The sequence below is a fragment of the Channa argus genome, chromosome 3, assembly GCF_033026475.1.
Source record: "Channa argus isolate prfri chromosome 3, Channa argus male v1.0, whole genome shotgun sequence".
NCBI classification, from domain to species: domain Eukaryota; kingdom Metazoa; phylum Chordata; class Actinopteri; order Anabantiformes; family Channidae; genus Channa; species Channa argus.
Genome location: NC_090199.1, coordinates 22,526,196 through 22,550,518, shown reverse-complemented (window position 1 = coordinate 22,550,518; position 24,323 = coordinate 22,526,196). Strand labels below are relative to the sequence as shown.

The 24,323-nt window shown below is 40.3% G+C and overlaps 4 protein-coding genes across 6 annotated transcripts; 2 read left to right on the top strand and 2 right to left on the bottom strand.

Moving 5' to 3' along the window:
- The first annotated feature begins 4,766 nt into the window (after positions 1-4,766).
- On the top strand, positions 4,767-8,044 carry krt98 (keratin 98). Its single transcript, XM_067498022.1, has 7 exons — positions 4,767-5,218; positions 5,627-5,709; positions 5,838-5,994; positions 6,551-6,712; positions 6,815-6,940; positions 7,183-7,714; positions 7,902-8,044. Exons 1-6 carry the CDS (start codon positions 4,880-4,882, stop codon positions 7,405-7,407), a joined length of 1,092 nt encoding a protein of 363 aa, XP_067354123.1. The 5' UTR covers positions 4,767-4,879; the 3' UTR covers positions 7,408-7,714; positions 7,902-8,044.
- A 1,509-nt stretch (positions 8,045-9,553) lies between these two features.
- Positions 9,554-11,771, bottom strand: krt15 (keratin 15). Its single transcript, XM_067498017.1, has 7 exons — positions 11,209-11,771; positions 10,926-11,008; positions 10,660-10,816; positions 10,403-10,564; positions 10,173-10,298; positions 9,852-10,069; positions 9,554-9,768 (listed from the first exon to the last, which is right to left on the bottom strand). Exons 1-7 carry the CDS (start codon positions 11,704-11,706, stop codon positions 9,660-9,662), a joined length of 1,353 nt encoding a protein of 450 aa, XP_067354118.1. The 5' UTR covers positions 11,707-11,771; the 3' UTR covers positions 9,554-9,659.
- Positions 11,772-12,842: 1,071 nt separating this feature from the next.
- Positions 12,843-20,955, bottom strand: LOC137123795 (keratin, type I cytoskeletal 20-like). Of its 3 annotated transcripts, none has more exons than XM_067498019.1 (9): positions 20,169-20,923; positions 19,463-19,591; positions 19,117-19,199; positions 18,730-18,886; positions 18,456-18,617; positions 18,212-18,337; positions 17,910-18,049; positions 17,753-17,814; positions 12,850-17,659 (listed from the first exon to the last, which is right to left on the bottom strand). In XM_067498019.1, exons 1-9 carry the CDS (start codon positions 20,415-20,417, stop codon positions 17,529-17,531), a joined length of 1,239 nt encoding a protein of 412 aa, XP_067354120.1. In that variant the 5' UTR covers positions 20,418-20,923; the 3' UTR covers positions 12,850-17,528. The 3 variants fall into 3 exon arrangements, with proteins under 3 accessions (XP_067354122.1, XP_067354120.1, XP_067354119.1); XM_067498018.1 differs by having other exon boundaries at positions 12,856-17,659; positions 17,910-18,136; positions 20,169-20,897; XM_067498021.1 differs by lacking the exon at positions 18,212-18,337 and having other exon boundaries at positions 12,843-17,659; positions 20,169-20,955.
- A 2,061-nt stretch (positions 20,956-23,016) lies between these two features.
- Positions 23,017-24,261, top strand: LOC137123799 (uncharacterized). The gene is made up of 3 exons (XM_067498026.1): positions 23,017-23,589; positions 23,667-23,928; positions 24,076-24,261. Exons 2-3 carry the CDS (start codon positions 23,673-23,675, stop codon positions 24,150-24,152), a joined length of 333 nt encoding a protein of 110 aa, XP_067354127.1. The 5' UTR covers positions 23,017-23,589; positions 23,667-23,672; the 3' UTR covers positions 24,153-24,261.
- The last annotated feature ends 62 nt before the right edge of the window (positions 24,262-24,323 follow it).

Below are 24,323 nucleotides of genomic sequence, written 5' to 3'. Positions count from 1 at the left end.
TAAAACTGTCATGTTTCTAACCTACACAACATTCATAACAGTGACAAGTAACATTTTTAGGACACAATTTTGAAGTTGAGTTGAGAAATGCAACAGTTTATCTCGCTGCCGCACCCTTCCTCCGAAGCAAATGTCTGAGCAGTGCAGGTGAGATGTTCAGCTAAAGTGCACCACCTAGTGATAGTGGGGGAACAAACTGCTTATTATGGAGTCAGAGTGTTTGCCAGCCACACTGAATCAGCGTGCCACACCCAGGGGGGTTAGGAAAGTTGCAAAAAGGGAGAGAGAGTTTTTTTCCTGCAAGAGAATAAGATATTTCGTACCTATCAGACTGACACAGACAAGGAAAGTCAAAGAGAAATATGATATTCAAACCACGACAATGTCTGTGTAATAAAAACAACGAAATGTATTAATGCAAACATATTTTAAAACTGGGTGTATTTAATTTTCAGTGAATTCCAAGGTGTTTAGTCACACACAAGCATCACATTTTTCCTCTCTCTGTGACTCAGACTATCAAAACCCATGTATGTATCCGTACAACATGCACACACGCATAATGTACAGTGTGTTTGTGTGTAAATGGCTGAAGACGTTTGGGCTTCTGCAGTGAGTGAAAATGGCAGAAGCACAATGTATTCATTCATGTTCTTATTAGCAGATAATTTGTGTCCGCTTTGAGCCCTGTGCTGAGTTCTGTACAGTGAAATAAAGTGGGAGTGGAGAGTTGATGCTGGGTGGTGGGTGGTGAGTGTGTGCTTGGCCAGGATTGGTCAGTGTTGCATCGTTTTTCATTTTACATTACAGCATTCTTTCCTTTAGGTCATTTGCATCTCTACAGTGCTCTCAGGTTTTCAGACCCCCTTTGCTTTCTTCAGTCTTGGTCTGTTGCTGCCTGATACCACAATCATTCAATTGTTTTTTCTCATTAATCTACACTCAGAAAGAAAAAAAAAAGAAATATTACATGTCATAAGTATTCACTTTTGCAACACATTTTTATAAAATTCTCTTTTCACTTTGTCATTATGGGGTACTGGGTGTAGATTTGGAATTTTAAACATTTAAAAAAAGCAACTGTCATATCAGGCAGCAACATAACAAAGCTGAAACAAGAGAAGAGCGTCTGAAAGCTCTGTACTGTGCACTGTAAACACACTTGACAACATAATCCAGAGTTTGACTTAATAATATCACTAAGTGGCAATTTAAAACTAAAAACTATTCATCATGTCACACAGCAGGAAGTAGATAGTTACAGACATGTGTTGCTCTTACAGGGTGTTTTCATTGTGATCTGCAGAAATGTCTGTTTTCCAGGATTTGTCTGTTATAGGTCTGTGTTGTGTTGTGAATAAGACAGTTTTTTTCATCATTTTAACACTTCCACGTGCAAAAAGGCCCATGTTTCTCATGCTCTAATAAATATTCCCTGTTTGTATACAGTATATAGTTAAAATAAGCAGCCTGAAAAGCACAGTGTAGACATTTATGAGCACTGAAAGTTCCTTCACACTAAGTTTTCTGTCCCAGTGTCAGTTTGTTGAACCACAACTCTTTGGGATTGGCTCCTTATTTGTTTAAGTCATTTAATCTAATTCTGTCCACAACTTTGCTGAACGGCAATGTAAACTCACGTGTACGTGCAAGACCATACATCAAAAGCACTTCTTATGAACAGTCAGGAAAAATGGCCACGCAAAAAGTGTACTGTTCATATATGAGTAGAGTTTTGTTACTACAGCTAAAATGCCTCTTACGACATGATAACATGTTAACATGTTAACATCCCTTATCTATCTAATAAAAGGTGTTTTTAGTAACATCTAAGGGTGTCAGTGGGGCGTAGACACGGCAGACAGAACAGCATTTTTGTCTCAGGTGTTTCTAGGAACAAAAGATGTTTTCTACCTAGAGCTGAGAAAAATATTCAAAGAGATTAAGGTACACTGATGAAGGCTGCTTCACAAGCCAGTCCCGCATATCAGGTTACTGCATTACTATAGGGCTGTTGGGCCCACAAGGCTCAGAGGAAAGGAGGTTGTAAAACCTAGAAGAACAAAATTATTACCGTGATGAAATGACATCACTCAGAAGACACGTATGTAATGCTGTCAATGAGAATGGATTTGACCTTGAGCACATGTTGTCTCCTAAATAGAACAGACCGTATGATATAATGATTCCAGCACACAGAATGTGTGTGACATGTCAAAATGTGTCTAAATCATTTTTAAGTCCCCCTTTTACTTTAAAAATGTGTTAATGGCCGAAGTTAGTAAAGATAAAATTGTATTTTGTTTGTTTGTTTATCAATTTTACAGTGCCCTGAAAGACAATATAAAACTTAGATAACTTGGCCCGATCACCTTGAAACATTAGGCTGACTTAACTGTTTATTCACATGGAGAATTATTCAGATTAGTTTTTATATCTCAAGCTTTATTTGACAGGAAGAGCCTAAAACTGCAGCTAACTGTTTTTCATTCTCGTTCCAGTGTCAACAGGCAACAGGGAATACTGCCCTGCGATGTCCCTGGGGGGTCGGGCTAATCTTCACATTAACTATTCTAACCATCCTAGTTTCACTTATTAGGACAGAAATAGCTCTGGCTTCATTTAACATGTAGGCTATTCAAGGCAAACAATATGTTTCCCTGTGTTTGAGATATCCTGGGGACCGTTGCTGCATGTCATATCATACCCTTTGTCTCAGGGTGGGCGGCCACCTGCCCCAACCAGTCAGGGTGTGTGGAGAGTGCAGAGAGAAAAGAAGAGAAGAGCAATAAGAAGCAAACAAGCAAGATATAATCAGGGAGGAGATAAGCAACTTCCAGGTATCACCAGCAGATTTTTTCATCATACCTGGCAAAACGACAGAGAGAGAGAGGAGACAGGCAAACAGCCTGGACGGAAGAAAAAAAACGACGATTAAAAGTTGCCGTGATTTTCAATAATGTATTAAACTATATTAAAGAATAACAACTTGATTTAAAGGCTCTCAGTTGTTCATTTATTTACTTTCAAGTGGATCGACCTCAGGAGTCAAGAGCAATTTGTGCATTATTCATAAAGTGGTGTGAAAATTAAAAGGAGACATTCTACATTGAATTACCTAGAAATTAACAAATCAAGCAGGTCGAATGTTTACTCTTTTAGCTAACTGATGAACTCTTTGTGTGATTAAATTTGAAGATACAAAAACTAAAGGTTTCATGTCAAGAACTTCATTCTCATAAACCAAATAAGTCGTTGTACTACCATCTTAGTAATTAAATAGGTGACATGACTCTGATGAATATTTTTCAAATAATACAATGTTTAAAAAATAGCTCAGTGACGTCTTTCAGAAACAACCTCACCCTGCACATCAGCAACACTGCTGAGTGACACACTGGTACAGTGGTGACGGAGGAAGACAGTCAGGCAGCTTTGGTATGTTGTTCAAAGAATTATTTGGTCATCGATCTTTTTCTGCTGGCATCTGGGTGGGTGTCTGTTATGAAGGGTAACAATTATACACCAATAGAAGTAGTATTTCTAAGGTCAAATCCAACCTTCAGAATCCTACACAACATTTCCAAAAGGTTCCACAAAAGCTTGTGACAATAGGCCGTGCAGTTTAACCAGTGAAGCAACATTCATTTATCAGAAACTCATCAGGCAGAGGGAATTTTATCCCACAATCTGATCATGATTGCAAATGCTATGCAGAGAAGTGTTTCTGCCACAACCTAAAACATTTCAAAAGCACTTTTGCTATCAGACACCGGCCCACATTGAAAAACGTACTCACAGATATGTATAATGCTGTAGACAGTGTCAGTGTTAAGACTGTTGCGTTTTCGCAAATTTCATGTAAGTAAAGAACCAAAGAAGATTAGTAACTGAGCACAGAATTGCAGAAAATGGTTGAGACAAATTTCAAGCAAACTAAAATAGAGGAACGTGCCAGAATCATGCAGAGCAACACTAACACAGCACATATTTGCTTTGCCTGTTATGAGAGGATTTTTGTGTTGAGCATGTTCGCTTTGCTATGATAGATGAATGTGAATTACAGTAGCATCTGACTTAGCTCTTAAAGCGCACCGTTCTAGCACCGTACGCTTCCAAGTGTTTGGATTTAAAATATTTTGACACATATAGATGCAAAACTGTGTCATTCTCACATTTCTCTGTCTTTTTTTTTTTTTTTTTTTTGCCTCTGGAGGAAGTGCAATTAGTTTTTTTATGAACCCATGCATACTGTTTACACCTTGAAGGAGAACAGATGGACACAATTTTAATTCATTCATATAATTTTATTTTATAAATATGTATTAATATTGACTTGGAGATGTTGCTGAAAGCTGTCATAGTAAATATAGCATTGGATATCTTATAAATGCTTCACCCTCATGCTTTGGCCCCAAGTTTCACTAAGGTGAAAATGTTGCTGGTATGTGCCATTTCTGTCACTGCTGTGAGCAATAAAGCTGAGTGAATGTCAGTTTCTTACATAGTAACGTAATATTTTTAAACTCTGTGTGTCTCTAAATCTACTTTAAAGAAGCCAAACGGGAGGTCTGTGATTACAAACAGCTCAAGTGATGGGGCTGTGTAAAAGATCAAAAGAAAAGACCCACTGAGAAACATAAAATGTGGAATCACGAGTCTGACCTGAAAAGGTTACCTACCACACCCATGTTGATGGCGAGATCGCATAGAAGAGTAGGGGGGTAGCCCATCAGCCGCATTCTTCTTTTTCAAATACCACCTAGCCCTTCCCACTTGGCTGTGGGGAGCAGCTATATAACCAAGGAGACCAACGTGATGCATTTAACTCCAGATCATCTCTAGTAATCCTACTTGGTCCAGATCCAGCACTTCCACCATGTCATACAGCAGCAGATCATATGGCCAGAAGACCATGAGTGTCTACGGTGGAGCAGGTGGTCATGGCACCCGCATCTCCACATCCCAGATGAGCTACTCTCCTGTTGCTGGAGGCTTCAATCTGACTGACAACCTGGACCTCCACGTTGGAACCAACGAGAAAGCCACCATGCAGAACCTGAATGACCGCTTGGCCTCCTACCTGGAGAAGGTTCGCACCCTGGAGAAGGAGAACGAACGCCTGGACAAGCAGATCAGAGAGGGGTACCAGAGCAGAACTGTCATCTCCCGTGACTACACCAGCTACTTCGCCACTATTAATGAGCTGAAGGACAAGGTAAGAGGAAGGAAACACAGAATGAGTTTCAGCTTTTCTGTTTTGTTTCTCATCTTTCTATTGTTAACATTCATTGTGGAGAGAGTTGGGTATGTAGCATGCAGGGTTGTGATGAATGATTAAAAGAGTCAATATTATTATTATTACAGCCATTATTGCAAAGGTTGGTGTAGGTTTTCTTTTCAGGAAGCAGATCAAAGCAAAAACAAAGAAGGTGGTGATTTTCATTCACATCCTGCCACAGGGCTAATTTCACAGGACTACGGTGCAGGTGTACAGTCTGCAAATTTATATCAGGGTCTATGTGGTGTAGAAGTAAAGCATTGTAGTACATGTACATGTAGTACAAACCTTTATAGTGTTTAGTGTTTGATTTTGTTTTAACCTCTGTTTTTGTTTCCCTCTCAGATTCGTATCGCCTCCAAGCTCAATGCTAAGACAGTGCTGGACACTGACAACGCACGACTGGCTGCTGAGGATTTCAAAATGAAGTGAGTGTGTGTTTCTGGCCCTGACTTTACATGTGCATTAAAGTGTTGCCTATTGTCCAGTTGGCAACTTCTTATCTTAATGACCTGCTGAAACTTCTCTCACCTGTCCATCCACCTTCCTCCCACAGGTATGAGACTGAGCTGGCCATGAGGATGGCTGTGGAGGCGGACACTGCAGGGCTGAAGAGGCTGCTGGATGATATGAACCTGGCCAGGATGGATCTGGAGAGTCAGTATGAGACCCTGAAGGAAGAGCTCATCATGCTCAAGAGGAACCATGAAGAGGTGAGGTCGGGGACATCCAGCACAAGTGCACTAGTCTTAAACAGTTCAAAATTTGCAGCAAAACTGATGTTTTTACATATTTCAGCATATGATATGTTCCTACTCACTATGTATGCACATGACCAAAAGTACATTACTACACTGGCGACTCATTAAACACCATCCATCTTTTCAGCAGCAGGGCATTTCACACAGCAGCTATTTAGCCTAAGACAAAGTTGTCAACATTTGTCAAACCCAACTATTGTGGCCTAATCTAAATTTGTCAGAACACACAGACATCCTCAGGTAACACAGAGGAAACACAATGTTAATATATTTATAAACAGGTCTGCCGCTTTTTCCCTTTTCCCAGCACTACACCTCTTCCCCCATCACACTTCCATGTATTCTTCTCTCCCTCCATTAGCTCATTGTTAGTCCAACACACACATGTTTAAACGCACTGAAACTCCACACTCAGTTTAACACAAATCAAAGCACCTAATGTTTCCTAAAAACAATAAACTAGTTTGAGTGATGACATAGACTAATCAAGGCCCTTTGACCCCTGCAGGAAGTGGCTCTGCTGAGGAGTCAGATGGGCGGCCAGGTCAACGTGGCCGTCGATGCTTCTCCCTCCACAGACCTGAACCAGGTCATGACAGAGATCAGAGAACACTATGAGGGCGTGATCGGCAAGAATCGCAAGGAACTAGAATTATGGTACCAGAACAAGGTGAGAAGTCGCAACTTTGATGAGTGATATTCAAAGAGCTAAATGCATCAGTAATCTACCAATGATCTTAGCTAACATATGTCACTTTGTGTCTCTGCCCAGATTGCTGCAGTGGAACAGGAAGTGATCACAAACACAGAGTGTCTGGCATCATCCCACACAGAGATTAAAGACCTGAAGAACACACTCCAAAGGCTTCAGATTGATCTACAGTCTAATTTAAGCATGGTGCGTCAACATATTCTGCTATAACTCAACACTACAGCTGGTAACAACACTGTGGATTTAAGTTAGATATTATATTAGGGTTAGGGTATGGTGATAGGGTCAGAGGTACTGCAGGCTTAAAGATGGCGCTGTAGTTTGTGAGTGTTACTTCATTGTTTTACATGGTACATAGAAAAACAGGATACGGTTTAAAATCACTGTCTGCCTGCTGAACTAACAACTTCATCCTCTGTCCCTAATAGAAAGCGTCTCTGGAGGGAACCCTGGCAGAGACTCAGGCACGGTACACAGCACAGCTAGCAAACCTCCAGAACATGGTCACCCACCTGGAGTCTCAGCTGTCCCAGCTCCACGGCAACATCGCCAGCACCAAGCAGGAGTATGACATACTGCTGGACCTCAAGACTCGACTAGAGCTGGAGATTGCAGAGTACAGAAGGTTGTTGGATGGGGAAGATGAAAGGTGAGACAGTGAAACAGTTTAGGGAACAGTTTCACTTAGTGAGTAGGGGGTCCTGGGTTCAAGCCCAGGAGGAGCTCTTATCTGTTCCTGCAGGATCAGTGGTTCAGTTCTGCCTATGTTAAAGTTTCCCTAGACAAGACACCTAACTAGTAGTGTGAATGTAGGAGTTGTTTATGATGATTTCCCCAAGGGGACTAGTGATGTGTACCCTAAAGTCTATCAAAACACTAAATGGTAAAGAAGAAATGTTATATTTCAAACTAATGTTTCCCTCTCTTCTCATTTTCCCTCCATTACCAGCTTGAAACAAGGTAGGCAATTTTTCCAATATATATATATATATATATATATATATATATATATATATATATATATATATATATATATATATATATATATTATCATGAATGTGCTGTTTAAATTTTGATATTTAACTTAAGATTAAACAGATGTAGCATGATTGTAGCTTATGATTGTTGTTTCTTCTATCTTCTCTAGTGGTCACAAAGATTATCACTGTGGTGGAGACCGTTGTGGACGGAAAGGTGGTGCAGAGCAGTCAGACTGTTGATGTGGATAAGATTGTATGAAAACCTGGAGCAATTAGAAAAAATCAATAAAGATTATGCAGTTGAATTAAAGTTTCTTGTGTTGTGTAATTCTACAATAAGCACATAATATTCTACATTTTCATGCTTGTTATCCCACAGGGAGAAATAACTTACTTATGCCATATTCTTGAAGAGTTACGTCACACCAGGCTGAATAAATCATAGTTTAAGTTTCCCTGGTTGACAGTTCCAAGCCTCTTACGCAACACCCAAGCCAGCACCATGCTTCTGCTGTGAGAGGTGTGCTATGCTTCACCTGTAGACATGCCCCAAGGTGATGGCACTGTGTCTTGGGGTACAGCTGTATTTCACTGCAGTAACATGTTTGAACACATGCGCTTGTAATGTGAAGTATTCACTCTTAGTGAGAAAGCGCACTCTGCAGCACAGCGAGGTTTGTTTGTTTGAACTGCAAACTTTTAGCATGAACAAAGCTAAAAAGCCACTTAAGAGACCATTTGCAATAATAAGGTGATTTTGGTAGCTCCAAGGGATGATTATGTTGCGGTTTTTAAAACTTTTTACAGTTCCTCTGCCCCATGGATAATTTTTAGTGAGCTGTGAGCTTAGAAATTCTCTGTTGCCCAGTACAACCTTTTGGAGAAACATTCACAGGACGTTACAGACAGCAAACAAGGTCAATAATTACTCCTTATCTTAGAAAGAAGATAAGACAAATGGGCTATTATGTTAAATTAAAGCTGTCTTATGTATGTGAGTCATTTCAGGGCAAAGTATAGGGGATAGGCTGGCAGGCCCAGGGATGAGTTTGCGTGAAGCAGGATTCACTTTTCAGAGACAAATCCGTGCAAGATCCAACTTTCTGGTATGAAAGGGTGGCTGCCAGTTTATCATGATTGTATACATGTTCTGCCCCCTCGTGGCCAAACACCAATAAGTGTAGCGCTGGTGACTGTAATATAGGACATGGGGCCTGTCCCAGCATGCATTAGGTGTGAGTAAAATACCATTAACTCCTCAGTCAATTTCTCTGGGATAAAGTAGATTTAAATCGAGAACTTGTTTGAACCTTGTTTGAACCCTGTAGCTATAGGGGCCCAGTGGCTCACTGCAGTTACTACATACATTCATACAGTGTTGTACTGCTGCACACTGTGTGGCCTGTGCCATTTAAGTTTTGAGCTCGCTGTTAGTAGGAAGGAGTATTATTACTCTTTGTTCCAATTTGATATATTTTTATGTTTTTTATATTATAATATTTCTTTAACATTTTACACATAGAGCGTTTAATATATAATATATTATACAGTATAATATGATATATTATACTGTACATGATTACATATTATTATTATTATGGAGCTGTTATTATGATTCCTTTCTGAACAGGTGTTACATGTAGAGATAAGTGTTAAAACAATTGTTTCATAGATCTGAAATTTGTTTTTCTGAGAATGATGATGAAATTTATATTTTCATAAGATCTTTGGTTTATAATCAAGTAACTTCACCTTTATACTGATGTCATTATTTCAAATTAAACAGACACACATCAGTGAAACAACCAGGACAAGGTAGTAGTCAGCAAACCTTTTATTGCATTGAAACGTGTATGCAAAGGAAGTTTGGATTCAGAGCTTGAGCTTCAGGTGTGGCTTCTGTTGCTTTTGCTGTGTGAGACAGATTATTTGGTTGTAGTCGTTTGGGACACCACTTTGCCATCCTTCACTTCCTCTGTGACCACTACCACCTTGGTTTTGGTTGATTTTACTGAACTCTCACCATAACTACCGCTGTAGAAGAGGAGAGAAGTACAGTGAGTTATGGAGCCGACTGTTAGTTCAAAGGACAAAATCCTCCTCTGCACATCTCTTACCTGCCCTCTCCTTCCAGCAGCCTCCTGTATTCCGCAATCTCCATCTCCAGCCGTGTCTTGATGTCGAGCAGCATGTTGTACTCTTGGTTCTGGCGTTCCATGTCGGCATGCAGCTGCATCATTTGTTCTTCCAGGCGTGTCACTTGCATCTGAAGCCCTTGGAGCTTCATTGAAAAACGTCCCTCTGTGTCAGCTAAAGTGCCTTCCAGAGCTGCTTTCTGGAGGATAAAAAGAAGAACAATAAACGTGTAGAAAAAATCTGAGGGTGCCATGCGTAAATCGTGTAAAGCTAAAGAAGAGCAGAGATTTTTTTCCACTTACCATGCTGAGTTGCGACTGTAGCTCGATCTCCAGGCCCTGCATTGTGCGGCGGAGATCCGTGATCTCTGTCTTGGTAGATTGAAGAACTTCTGTGCTAGCTACGACCTCCTTGTTCAACGTCTCTGTCTGTAGGAGAACAACCGTGTCATGTTTTACCGCACGCCTTAGATCAATGGTCAAAGCAGACAATGAGAAATTACATAGTACCGATGGTTTTGGCCCAGTCTTACCTTTGCCTGGAACCAAGATTCAAGGTCTTTCTGGCTCTTGGCAGCCATGTTCTCGTACTGCTCGCGAATCTCAGCCATAATGCTGCTCAGGTCTTGCTGCGGCCTTGCTTCCACCTCCACATTGATCTGCCCACTCATGTGGGTCCTCATGGAGGCCATTTCCTGTTGCACATACAGTTTGTTAAGAGGTGGATATTTGAAAAGCTGGTGAATTTAAATTCGGATTCACTCAGGACTTGTCACTCTTTACTACCCACCTCCTCATGATTCTTTTTGAGGAAGATCAGCTCCTCCTTGAGACCTTCTATCTGCATCTCCAGGTCTGATCGGGCCAGTGTCAGCTCATCCAACAGTCTCTTTAGACCGGCGATGTCTGCTTCAACTGACTGACGCATGGCAAGTTCATTCTCATACCTGTCAGGGAACAAGAGATCACACATTTACAACCCAACATCAGCGTCTACCTCTTTAGAATCTAAATGACTCGTTGCTTGTCGGCAAATTTTCTCATCTTGACACTTACTTGGTTCTGAAGTCATCTGCTGCCAGTTTTGCATTGTCAATGGCCAGATAGATGCCTCCATTGACACAGGTAGCATCCTGGATCTGGGTGTTTGAGAAATGTTTCATATTGCATAATTAGTACAATTTGCCCTCCAGCTGTGGAATCTGTAATCGTGTGCATTGCTTTTTATACTAACTTTGTGTTTTAATGTATCATTTTGAACCTATTCATCTGACAGATGCATTGTTTTTTTTGAATTGCAATGCAAATCTCAGCTCTCAGAGGTCATACAGAGACATACCTTTCCCTGCAGTTCAGCAATGGTGGCCTCGTAATGAGAGTAGTCACGGGCAGTAGGGGAGGTCTTAGTCTCCAAAAACTGGCGGATCTTCAGCTCCAGCTCACTATTGGCCTTCTCAAGTTTTCGGACCTTATCAAGGTAGCTGGCCAGACGGTCGTTCAGGTTCTGCATGGTGGCCTTCTCGTTGGTCCCAACAGTGAAGTCATCACTTCCACCTCCGAAGCCAGCAGCCGCACCCAGGCCATAACTAAAACTGCTACCTAGACCACCTCCAGCACCTCCAGCACCTCCGCCACCTCCAGCTCGGAAACTAGAGGTGGAAACAGAGATTCTTCCTCCACCGGCACCTGCACCACCATGCACACTTGAAGCATATCCCCTTCGTACCATGCTTCCTCCACCTAAGCCTCCACCAAAGCTTCTATTAAAGCCTCCACCACCACTCATGGAGCGACCAGAATAGGATGACATGCTGCTGCTTTGTAGTGACAGGGACATCGTGAAGTCTGCACTGGAGATCTGCCTAGCCTGGAGAGAATGAGATGGGCTGAGATGCACAACTCTTCCCCCTTCTCCTTTTTATCCTGTTCAAGGCTGCTGCAGGAGTTGCTGCCAGTGTTGTGGGTGGGGCCAGGCAGGCCACAAGGGAGGAGCAATACCTAAAAAGGGTGGTCAGCCCCACCCGTCACATACACAACTTTCAGGCTCATTTTGCTCAAAAATGCTCAAAAAAAGTCTGAGCAGGAAGAGAAAGCTGGATTAAACATAATCCTCTTGTTAAATTCATTCAAACCTCATAACTACCAGTAACCTCAAACAAACCATAACCACTCATTAATCCAGTCAACCTTGCATACCATGCTCCAAATCAATGTGCACTTGCATCCCCATAAAACTTTATCTTTTATTTCTGCAGAACTTACTTTGAATTATAAAACAGCCCCACCCGTTACTGTAAGGCTCAGGTCAGTTATTCAGTTAGATCCAGTAGGTTTAACGTTTGACAGGTGATGTGTCTTTATTGAATTTGTAGAATAGTTTAAGAGTTGGACTGTCAAACTGTTATGTTGCTAAGGCAACATAATAATAGTGTAATAGATCTTCTAAATGTCATATTTTAAATATTGGTTCTATTGTAATTCACAGGTTTGGTTGTTTTTCACATCTTACATCCTCTCAGGTGTCAGCTCAGCTATAGCCTGCAGGGTTGTCAGTTAGTTTTGATGGACATGTGTGATGTCAGTTGAGACCCGGCCAGCATTTTTGGAAAGCTCACCACATTTGGGGCTGCATGTTCTTGTCTTGACATTTTTTCTTTTGCATGTGCATCATGCCCAAACAAGACCTCATTTGCTTCTTTTTCTTTTACCGCAGTATTTCCTTAGAACCTTTTACTGACTCCCAGATAATTTTGCTTGATTTTTTTCCAGCATGCAAGTTGAACTTGAACTTGAAATTTACAGCTATTTTCTTATAAATAGGAGAGTATTTTCTAAAAATGACATTATGACAATTATTAAAAAAAATTATTAATTGACATTTTTGTGGTTTACTTTAACAGGGAGCTGCTATATGTGTATGACTGTTGCAGATGGTGCACACACACACACACACACAGCTTGTAGTAATGCAAACCACATGCTTCTTTCTACTGCTGCTCCTCATTTTGACACCACAAACATATCTCATGCTCTTGCTAAATGGTTATAAATTATTTTCTCGATGCTCATTACTTTAAGGATATTTTTGTCTCACTGGAGATGCCTTTTCACACCAACACACCAAGCTCTTGTGTGTGCACACTGTACAGTATAGCTCTGTACAGCTCAGTTGCACTTCACTATAAGTTGCTTTGCTCCATTCACACTGATCCGTACTCTTTCTCATGTTCCCTAGACATTTTCTGCAGCACACAAGTGTAGATAAACATTTTAGTTATATAACAAGTCAGCAAACAAAGTAAGAATTGATTTTTACAGAAGCAAGACAATTTGTACAGTTTGAAATATTCAGCTTGCTTTGTATCTTTTGTACAGTAGAAGCAAGGGATGGTGTTAATGTGAGCGCACGACACTGTATGTGCAGGTTTTTAATGTTGTGCAATCAGAAAGCTGTAGGCTGTGGCAATAGCGGTGGCATTTAAACAAAGCATTTTATTAGTGTGTGTTCTGGTTGAGTTAGTTTGTATAAAGTTTACTGCAAGGCAGGGCCAAAATTAGTTGCACAATTGTCAATGATATGTTGACAGGTGAGCGTTCTCACATACTGCACAGCAACACTGAGAAACACACTTGACTTTGATTTTTTTGACAAAGATTGTGAGTTTTTTTTCATGTTGAAAGTAAAAACAAAATTTTGATCCAAAAGAATCAACTCAACACAGACTAATTATAACATTTTATACTTTGCAAAGATATAATTCCTTTTGATAACAGAAATGTATTACATCTTTAAAAGAAGAATTTTTTTAGTAATTAGTTGCTGTCAAAACATGATGTGCAGCAGCCAGTTAGCTGAGCCAGTTTTCCTCAGGCTGTAGGCAAATATTGCTGTAGTCCAATTAGGACACCTCATCAACCCGTAGAATAGATAATAAGGTGGATGACTTACAAACTTGAATTTTTTAAAAGCTTCAAAAGATATTTGCCTCCCTTTGTAATAATTTGCGTTCTAAATAGCAAGAAATTAGAAATTCATCAACACCTACTTTCACTCAGTGATTGGTGTCCTAATTGCTCAAATGTCCTTGCAAAAACATATAACTTGACATGCAACAGTTTTTGATTCACATTTAAGCATTAGAGCATTAGAGCATTAAAACATAGTAATTGTTTCAGTGTTAAAGGTGCAAAGGTTTGGAGTTTCTTCAGCCTAGAATTAATCATAAAGGATTTCAAAAAGTTTTTACAGTACATGACCAATTTATATTAGTTATTAATATTTATCTGTAACCACCTATCCTGTTTAGGGTCGTAAAGGGCTGGAGCCTATTCCAGCTGTCATTGGGCGAGAGGTGGGCTACAACCTGACCAGGCCAACACAGAGATACAGGCACACAGCGGTGGATGAAGTATTCAAAAACTGTACTTCAGTAAAACAACAAACAAACAACCAATAATGAACTCTGGTAAAGTAAAATTACAACCTGAAATTTCTACTTAAGTAAAAGTAAGTAAGTACATGGTTTGTGTATTACTTACAGTATCAAAAGTAAAAGTACTTGACTATTTTTATTTTTCTGTCCTTCTCTTTGGGCCAGTGTTGCTTCATGTTCGGGGGACATTAGATAATTAATGGTAATAGACATAAATGATGGGTTAAATAGCTGATGCTTTTTTCAGTTTTATTTCTAAACTACTCACGACGAGTGAGAAAAAGAGGTAGGCAACGGCAAGTCCAAGTTCAGGAAGCCAAAGAGTAAAATTACTGCGTACCAGCTCACTTTGAGTACTGTTAAAATGTCAAACATATCTATGTTCGTCTCTCTATCGATTTGTTTTCAAGTGGTTTATTATGAAATGTGTAAAGTGACATGATTGTCACACAACTTTGATTAGAAATGTAGTGGAGTAAAAAGTAGAGTTATTTGCTCCTAGATGTAGTGAAGTAAAAGAAAGAATAGCCATAATTAAATCTACTTTAGTAAAGTAAAGATATGTTAAGAACTTACTCAAGTACAGTAACAAAGTACTTTCCACCACTACATGCACACACACACAACCATTCACACCTACGGTAATATAAAGTCACCAGTCAGCCTAACATGCATGTCTTCAGACTGAGGGAGGAACCTGGACTGCGATCTTTGACCCGTTAAGTACTGTACATGTTTTGTCATGTTTAAAATAGTTTGTGTTCTTAGTGGAGTACTTTTACTTTTCTGCTTTAAATAAAATCCATATAATCTGGTTAGTAAATTTACTTAAGTAAAAGATTTGAAGTGATAGTAGAAAATTTCTTTTGCTCAATATTTGCACTTTTAGTGTGTGGTGAGTTTGTGTACATCTATCACCTGTGCACACAGCGTATCATTTTGCTGTGTATGAGGCTGTGCAGCTGCAGATTGCTCCAGAGTACCTGGAGGAAACCCACGCAAGCACAGGGAAAACACCACACAGAAAGGCGGAGGATTCTAACCTGGAACCTTCTCCCAAACCACAAATTGCACAAAAGCTCCTTTGAGGCCGCTGTAGTCTGCAGGTAGGCAGGCTCAGCTTATAGTTTGAGTTGAGCCATTTTTACTCCAGCCTCTTGTTTCCTACATTAGCCCATATTTTGCATCATTCAAGGGCAGGTTAAATGCATTTGACAAAATCCATATTAAGATATAAAATAGTGTTAATAAAACATCCTGCAAAAAACCAACAGTCTGCAATCTCTTCTGCTTCAGCACAAAATCAACAGATGCGGTTTCATGTGAGCTGAGTGATTAAGGGTGATAGTATGTGTGCTGGTAATAATCAAGGTGTGTCTGTGGTTTCTGTGTGAAGCAGGTATGCAAGTATGAATGAACGATTCATTTTTATTTAAAATGCTCTTACTACTGCAAACAACTGATGGCTCCATTCAAGGAAAATTCAGCTTTAGATAAGGTTTCGAACAAAGTTAAACCTCACCGCAGACTTAACTGATTTGGGTCTTCAATGAGTGACATGGTGTGAAGTGCATATGTAGTGAGTGGGAGTTCAACTCGCACAGCATTTGACCAAAACCATATCAATAAGCCTTTATGACACATTTACGGTGCCACATACCCCAACCACTTTTCATTCTCAGTATGTTAAAGGCCCATTCAAGCAAGAGTACGAAGAGCTTGTGGTCACAACTGGAACAGTATGTTCGAAATGTGCTGTGACAGGAAAAATAGCCTGAAGTGATTCTAACTGGGTGTGTGTCTATCAAACATGAGCCAACATAAAACAATATCTCACTTTATATCTTATGTACGAGCAGGAGTTGGGGCTGTGGTGACTCACTGCACAATCAGGTGGTTTCAACAAAGATCCTCTGCCTTTGCATTTTTTTGGTGCTTTTTTTTTTTTTTTTTTTTATCTATATCAGGTCCAGACTGGTTTCTGTTGGGTTGCCCTGCAGGTAATGGCCACACCCTTCACACCAAGAAACAATTCATGCAACACCCTGTGATGTTAAGGTACACTTATAGGTCTAAAAAGTAACAGAAAATTCGATTCTTTTATTTTTAACTTTAGAAAGATATGTAAGATGTAACAAGTTTCAATGTCTCTTCTGTTGTTAATGTAACTGAGCTAATGAAGAGCCTCTGCACACAGCTAAGCACTTCATTGTGGTTATGTAATGGGCCTTTTATTCATGTGATGCACATAAAGTAGTTTCTAAGCTACTGAGTAAGGTCGATGTAACAGAAAAAAAAAAAAAAAACAGATGGGAATCTGGTTTTCTTTGCCCAAACTTGAAATTGCTTCCCTGCAGAAAGCTGCTGAAACATTGTGATTCACAGTATTTAATAGCAGCAAATACAAAAGCTGTAAAAAGTCTCATTGCTGAGTCAGTGATGTGTGGATGAGTGAAGCTCTCGTCTTTGCCTGAATCCACCCCACCCAAACGAAGACGCCTTTGGTGACTCAAGATGGACCTGTGAACCTCACCGAGGCAAGTCTTCACTTCACAAAGAGTTCTTTTGGAACATTTACATGCATTCTCTCTGTGCAAGTGTTTAGTATCTGCATGTGCCTTTGCAGAGCTCATCCAGGGTTTTTTCTTTAATACAAAGTTTAAAAATAGCATCATTGTCGTTTCCGTATCGTGTGCTGTTTGCAGATCAGTGTTTACTGACATGTGACCAAGTTAAAGTAATCATGTTTAAACATTTCTGAGCTGCATCAGTGTGTTTCCACTTAACTAAGGTCAAATAAGGTAAGTTGCAAAACGACTCACAGCACTTTTAGAGAGAACGGGTGACACCTGGTGGTCATGAGTTAAATTACTCACTTACTGCAGAAAGTTTATTTTGCTTTATAAGATTTTCACACACAGGAGCTCCTAACCTGTTTTTACCATTTGTTCTGATCATAAACTGACCTCAATCTGGTCCCTTTTACAGCTGTGTTATTTGAGCAAACAGTAATGTACTTAAAGTAATACTTAATCCTGCTATTAGATTTTTACTACACATCTACTGTGTTGATTATTAGAGAGATATTTTATTATAGGAAAGTCAGTGGGAAGTTTAATGGCATTTATGTACATTTATGTCCTACCAACACTAAAACAGAAAGAGGCACGTTCAAAATCAGTGAAGGCGTCCTTTAAGCCAGCTCAACCATGATTCCAGCGAATGATTAAATGAGACTAAGTTGATTGTGGTTGCTCACATTCTCCACTTTAACTTCAACATTGCGGGACACCACCACACCATCAACAAGCTCCTCAAAGATGATCTTGGTTCGTTTCTCCACGTTGTGTTTGACCTCTGTGCAGGTGGAAGACAAACACAATGCATCACAGAGCACAATGACAACATTATATCACGTTACAGTATGTTGGTGAGTGAATGGGATTCTACCTTCCACTACTTCCACTTGTTCCACTTGTTCCAATAGCTGCACTTGTTCCTGCACCACCTCTCTGGTGACCACAGAGAAACAGAACATTATTTTAAACATATTTAATTCCTGCAAGTGTCGGTCTACAGCTTATACATGAAGTACTGCATCTCTCACTTTTTTTCTACATGTTCCTCATTCAGCAGCCTCCTGTACTCTGCGATCTCCAGCTCCAGCCTCATCTTGACGTCCAGCAGCATGATGTACTCGGCTTGCTGGTCCTCAATGGCGCTTTTCAGTTTCTGCAGCTCCATCTCCTGCATGGTGATAGTAACCTGCAGCTTACTGAGCGTTTCACTGTTTCGAGCGGTAACCTCGTACATATTCTTCTTCAGGCACTGAATCTGCAGGACACGCGGGAACGACGTTGAAGCGAAATCTTACAGAATAATGGTTTTTAATCCTGTTACTTGGTCTACCTCACTGTTGACACTGTTCCAATCAATGTTCCGATTCTGGAGTGTCCTTTTCAGGTCTGTCCGCTGTGCATAAAACGTCTGCACCTCTGATGTTTCAGTACTGGGTTTTGTTTCCAGAGTTTCCTCCTGTTTACACGAATGCTCAGAAATTTTATTAAATGCACTGATTTGAGATTTTTAAATCTTTTAATTTTTTGTTCTGAGCTATCGTGGACATTTCAGGCACCCTTCTGTCCTTCCTCACCTTAGACTTGAACCATTTTTCGGCCTCCGTCTGGTTCTTCTTCAGCAGAGCTTCGTATTGCTCCCTCGTTTCCGCCAGAACCTTTGACAGGTCAACAGAATTTGCACTTTCCACTTCTACGTTCACACTACCAGTCTTCTGGATCCTCAAGCTATCCATATCCTGTAACATGAACATGGACAACGCACAGTGTTATAGCTCCCATCACCAACAGATGGCGCCATTGGACAAACACCATCACTTTTGTGCTGTAGAAACCTGCAGACGCTCTCACCTCCTCTTGTTTCTTCTTCAAGAGCAGCCGCTCCTCATTCAGTTCCTCTATCTGTATCTCCAAGTCACTGATCTCGAGAGTCAGTGAGTCCCGGAACTTCCGGTAATTAGTCATATCAGCCTCCAGCATCAAATGTTGGTTCAGCTCGTTCTCATATCTACGAAAAAAGTGATGAGTAATGTTACTACATGTGCTCATTATGGACTTTTTTTGTTCTTTCGGTTTATCCCGCGAGTTCAGGGTCGCCACAGGGTCTGCATGTTGATTTGGCACGCAAAGATATACACGACAAAAATATAACAATACTTTATTTAAATGTGGTTCTTTTTTGTAATTAATTGCTCTGGGCGTGAAATTGTAACACCAGGCAGAAGTTTGTGAACCTACTTCATCGAGAAGTCAACGGCAATCATTTGAGCACTGGCAATCTGAACGAGTGTCCTCTCCTTCTCTAAGGTTCTGTGTTTGATCTACAGAGTAGCAAAAGGAGGAGGAGTGTTTAGTGGATTCATGTATTCTGCAGTATTAATGTTGTTCCTTTGATGTCCTTTGTTAATGTTTCAGAGTCTCTTTCAGTTAATTCACACTTTGTCATTGTCATCATAGTTGTCATGGGACATGCACATGGTAAATGCTGGTAGTTTATGTCTAGAATTGTCATATTGTCATAAACATACTGTACTTTAGCTCAAACTGCACCAAAGCACGGGGAGAAGATAGATGTGTGAGGTACCTGATCCTGGAGCTCACTGATGATGCTGTAGTAGCTGCTGAAGTCCTTGGAAACAATGGATGTTTTCTTTTCAAAAAACTCTCTGATCTGCAGCTCCAGCTTCCTGTTGGCTTCCTCCAGGGTGCGCACCTGCACAAACAAGGAGAGGGTGACGTCAGCCCACGATACATGTTGCCAGATATGAAGCTCTTTAGTTCTGGCTCATAAACTGTGGGTGCTATTTAGAAGTCATTTTTTCCCCTGGATTTCTTAATTCAAAGTATATCTATACAGGCGGTGCCAAATTCTGGTGAATTAAAAAATATATATATTTGAATAATTTCTATAATTTTCTCAACCTCTGAAGTTCATGTCAAGTTTTTTGTTAAGACAATAGGGGGTCATACACTCTGTGTTGCATTCAGTGGCAAATCACAAAGTGGCATAGTCAAAATGTAAAATGACTCTAGTCCTGCAGCGTTTTGAATGCAGTAACATTTTGAATACAGTCCTTCATTCACAGTGTGCACAGTTATTATAAGCTGTGTACTGTGTGTTTTTATTTGTGATATGTTTCATTAATTTTACTACAGTAATTTTTATGATTGACAAGTTTTCTTAACTGTATCTGGAGCAATGTTTGACTACAAAGCCATGTAAAAGCAGAAATTTACAATATTACTCAAAAATGTTGGAGAGCTGCACTGTTGTGTTCATCTGCACCTACCGTTTCCAGATAGGAGGCCAGGCGGTCATTCAGTTTCTGCATGGTCAGCTTCTCATCGATAATTGAAGTATCCTGGTATGGCAGGAATGCAGAGGGGGACTGAGAGATGCGGGTCCCGAAACCTCCTGCACCTCCGTACACGCTGGGTGCGTGGCCTCCATACCGCATTCTTTCAATGAGGGAGACAGGGCTGGTGCTGGAGATGCTCCGGGTGCTGAAGCTGCCTCTACTGTTCTGACGGTTGAGCATGGCGAGAGAAGGGTGTGCAGATGGAAGCTGACCTACAGGTGCTGACCGTAGCTGGAGAGTCTACGAGGAGTTTCTCTGCCTGACACAGCTGGGCATTTTATAGGACTCCAAAGTTGTTGGGTCCTATGCCAGAACAATGTATGGTATGCAGATAATAGTTTTCTTCACAACAAAGGTGTGTACAGAAGAATTAGTTCAGTGGAAGACAGGTTGAATATCTAGTTGGGCAGCTTGTTGTTTGGCTGTGATAACCAGACTATATAGGCTACAGCCCACGGATAATAGTTTTTTCTCATTGTCACTTATGTTTAGTCGTAGCATAAATTTCTTTACATGTGATTACATGTCACTAATAGAAGATATACTGTAAAACAACCCTCAACTAACAAGTAAAAAGATTCATCCAAAAGAATTTCTCATGGTTTGTCCCACTACGGCCTTATTCAGCCTGGCATGAATAATAATAGTGGCTTATGTAATGGAGGTGGTTTATGTTTTGTCTCCCTATTTAAAATAAATGAACTGGCCAGAAACTTAGAACCAACTCTCCTTATGATGCCCTTCAGTATGACTCCACTAACCACTTTGACCTCAGCCGTAAACACAAACACAACACCTTTCTTACAGTTTCAACCTAAGAAGAAATTATAACCCTGTAAAAGTAGAACTTACTGCAGAGCCATGTATTGGATTGCATTAAATAGCACATATTGTTCCGCTCCATCGATGTAAATTCTGCAGTTTGCACACTGCAACTACAGGACAAGTGTGCACAGCTTCCTGGTCCTCAGCGTGCATCACCATCAACAACTTTTTAATACAATGGAGATTCAATAGGAGCACAGCAGACACACTGTCGCTGCACTGTACCACCATTAGCATCGTGTTAAGTAGACCTCCATTAACTCTCAGCATCAAACTGCACCAAAACACGTTCATACACTTGTTTAGGTATAATCTGATGTAAAAGTGATCTCATAAAGAGAGCTGCAACAGCAAGAAAAATATGTTTCTAACCACTATAAACTGGTTCTTCCCCTCGGCCTTGTTTGAACAGCTGAAGATATTTCTGTCTTTCCTGTGAAGCAAAGTGATTAAACCAATGAGCTATGGGTTTTTCACGGGTCAATTAGGAAATGTGTCTCTGTAGGATAGAGAAATTCAATACCCAACCCCCACCAAAACAAACACACATACAATGTCACACCTGTGCTTTATCCAACATGCAATCAAAGAAAACAATTAAAAGTGATTGACACAAGATTAAAATACAGATAAAAACATCCCAATTTCATGAAGCACACACTCATCAGGGGAAAGTGAAAGATAAAACTTTGCACGCCACTATTTTGTGTGTCAGGGGCGTTAAATTACATCAATTTTTAGAGCATTACTCTGAATAAGAACTATATTGAAAATAGAAATTTGTGTTTAGAATTACAATCAAGGGAGTAATTTCGTTCCTCAATTGTTTTAGTTTTAATGCCAGTAGAATTGATATTGATATTGTTTTAACTTGTCCTGCGACTTGCAGTAAAACTTCATTTTTTTGTGTTTAAAAGTCCCTTTACTGTCTACATTTTGGACACAAGACCTCAATCAAGACCTGTACAGCAGGTGCAGAAACAACAATGAGGATGAACCCTTTCACCAGCCTTCCAGGTTCAGCATCCTACATATAAAAGAAAACTCTTAAAAAGTTAGTGTCCAGGATCAAAGACAAGTGAACATCAGTGAAAATAGACCAAAAAAACAGGAATGAAAGCTTGTCCTGATAAAGTGTAGTATACAATGTGTGTCGTGTGGAGTGTTTACCAGATTTCCCTGATGAGTGCGTTTTGTCAGTTTAGTGAGAGCATGATTGTCAAATCATCAGACACGTGACTGTCTTTACACTGTTAGATTATTATTGTAGATATAATGAATGAGTTGTAACATTACAGTGGCCTGCAGGATCAGGTCTCAGGTGCACAGACAAACTTTCTGTAGGACCGCAGAGTTTTAACCATTAGTCTAAACATCCTGATGTACAGTCTGCACATGGACATCTATATGCACATTGTCTGTTCTGCATTGTGTTGCTGTCGCACATATTTGTTACACAAATCAAAAAAATGCGGCACGTCATAACTCTATCATTGCCCCAGTTGACACATGATCCTTACACAGCCTGGTAGAAAATATTTAAAGGGTGTGTTTCTGCTTCATAGGAGCCACATGTCACAGTTTGTCGACCAGGATACACAAGAAGTGGACCGTCTGTAGAAAATCCATACAGTATGTAAATAGCTCTAATGTTGTACTAAAAGGGTAGCATGTACGTCACTTGGAAAGTTCAGCTCACAGGTATGACCTTAATGGAGGCTTTAGTCACCCTCACCACAACATTACACACATGCTGTCTTTTTCAGATGAGATTCTATTTCTTCAACGTGAGAGGTGTCTACCGCACATTCAGTGTTAAAGGCATGCAAATTTACAATTAGTCATTTGGCAGATGGTGTGATCCAAATCAGCTTGAATGCAGCCCCTTCAAGTGCCATCAATTCATCTACGGCCATTAGCAGTTGTTATCAGCGCCATAGAGTATCTATGGTCCAGTACGTACTGCAATGTTTTTTGGTTTTGGAATAAAACATACATGCTTTGCTTGCTTTGTCTTGTTCCCAAGCCTGTAAATTGTTTGATTGTAACTGTTAATGCTTGAGTGGAGATTTAAGAACAGGATGCCACCCGATATACTGAGAACATCAGAAAACCAGCCTGTAAATCCAAGTCTTTCATCCAGTCGCTGCACAGAACATCAGATCTTTTGTATTGGTTTAAAAGGGCTCTAAAATAGAGTATCGGATTTCTTATGTAAATTCATTGACTTGTTTTATTGATACTGGAGCACAAAAAACGCTTTCCCAGTTAGTAAAAAGCAAAAATAATGGGTTTGTCCATGTGGTGATCTGTCGTTTCCTTTACGCACATCCTCCCAATGCATCCGTCTCTCAATCAATCAAATGCTCCACAGTGAACATTGTTATCAGTCTTTGATTTAAGGTCATATTTCTATCAGCAAACATGTGGTATAAAAGAGCCAGTCTGCTCACAATCACCAGATTTGCACCAGAAGCATCACGCCTCTCAGACTTTGTTGTGAACGCATCTCATCCCATCTTCACAGGTACAGTGATGTCTTTTTGAATTGTTGTAATTACTTGTACACCTGATTTTCCCTAAATTCTTTCTTTTTCCTTATAGATTAACATGTCAGGGAAAGTTCTTGTGGTGTTTGCGCTGCTAGTGTCCAGTGCAGCCTCCTCACCTGTATCCTCTGCAGCTGGAGAGGCCAAAAATACAAGGACATTGCAGCAGCTTCTGGGCAAGATGCAGAGGGCGAGAGACCCATCTGTCAGACAGGAGCTGGCACCTCAGAGTGTTTCTGCACGAATGGAGAGACAGACTCACATATCGGAGGACAACCGAGAAATTATGACCAAACAGATAATGCAAGCTATTTCAGGTATGACGCGTGCTGGGGTATTAAGTTGTAAGTTGCTTTTTCATTTTCTTTAGTATCTGATAAATGAGTGAGTGAGTGAAAAAAAAATGCTCCGAGAGGTGCACTGAACCCTTGTGTGTGATTCATTTAGGAATGGTTTGTTCACAGAGATGATGAACTCAGATTGCATGTCATCGCGGGACTACCAGGGCTGGGTGGACTTCGGGCGCCGGGATGCAGAATGAGAGGAGAATAAGCGGCCTGAGAGCTCACACTTTACTGCATTGTGTTCTGATTTTATACACAACGTTTAACAATTCCTGAAACTTTATAAATAAACTTTTTGCAGATTTATCCCAACTGTCACATTTGTTTTATTCCATTCATAATATGTTGTGCACCGTGAGACATTCAAA

Excerpts from the sequence above, each read along its gene's own strand:
- krt98 (XM_067498022.1), top strand. The coding sequence starts at position 4,880 with ATGTCATACAGCAGCAGATCATATGGCCAGAAGACCATGAGTGTCTAC. Across the intron at positions 6,713-6,814 it reads AATTATGGTACCAGAACAAG|ATTGCTGCAGTGGAACAGGA; the intron begins GTGAGAAGTCGC and ends GTCTCTGCCCAG. Across the intron at positions 6,941-7,182 it reads TACAGTCTAATTTAAGCATG|AAAGCGTCTCTGGAGGGAAC; the intron begins GTGCGTCAACAT and ends TGTCCCTAATAG.
- LOC137123799 (XM_067498026.1), top strand. The coding sequence starts at position 23,673 with ATGTCAGGGAAAGTTCTTGTGGTGTTTGCGCTGCTAGTGTCCAGTGCA. Across the intron at positions 23,929-24,075 it reads GATAATGCAAGCTATTTCAG|AGATGATGAACTCAGATTGC; the intron begins GTATGACGCGTG and ends GTTTGTTCACAG.
- LOC137123795 (XM_067498018.1), bottom strand. The coding sequence starts at position 20,417 with ATGCTCAACCGTCAGAACAGTAGAGGCAGCTTCAGCACCCGGAGCATC. Across the intron at positions 19,200-19,462 it reads TCAGTGAGCTCCAGGATCAG|ATCAAACACAGAACCTTAGA; the intron begins GTACCTCACACA and ends GCTACTCTGTAG. Across the intron at positions 17,660-17,752 it reads ACAAGTGGAAGTAGTGGAAG|AGGTCAAACACAACGTGGAG; the intron begins GTAGAATCCCAT and ends CCACCTGCACAG.
- krt15 (XM_067498017.1), bottom strand. The coding sequence starts at position 11,706 with ATGTCCCTGTCACTACAAAGCAGCAGCATGTCATCCTATTCTGGTCGC. Across the intron at positions 10,299-10,402 it reads AATCTTGGTTCCAGGCAAAG|ACAGAGACGTTGAACAAGGA; the intron begins GTAAGACTGGGC and ends GTTCTCCTACAG. Across the intron at positions 9,769-9,851 it reads CTGCTGGAAGGAGAGGGCAG|CGGTAGTTATGGTGAGAGTT; the intron begins GTAAGAGATGTG and ends CCTCTTCTACAG.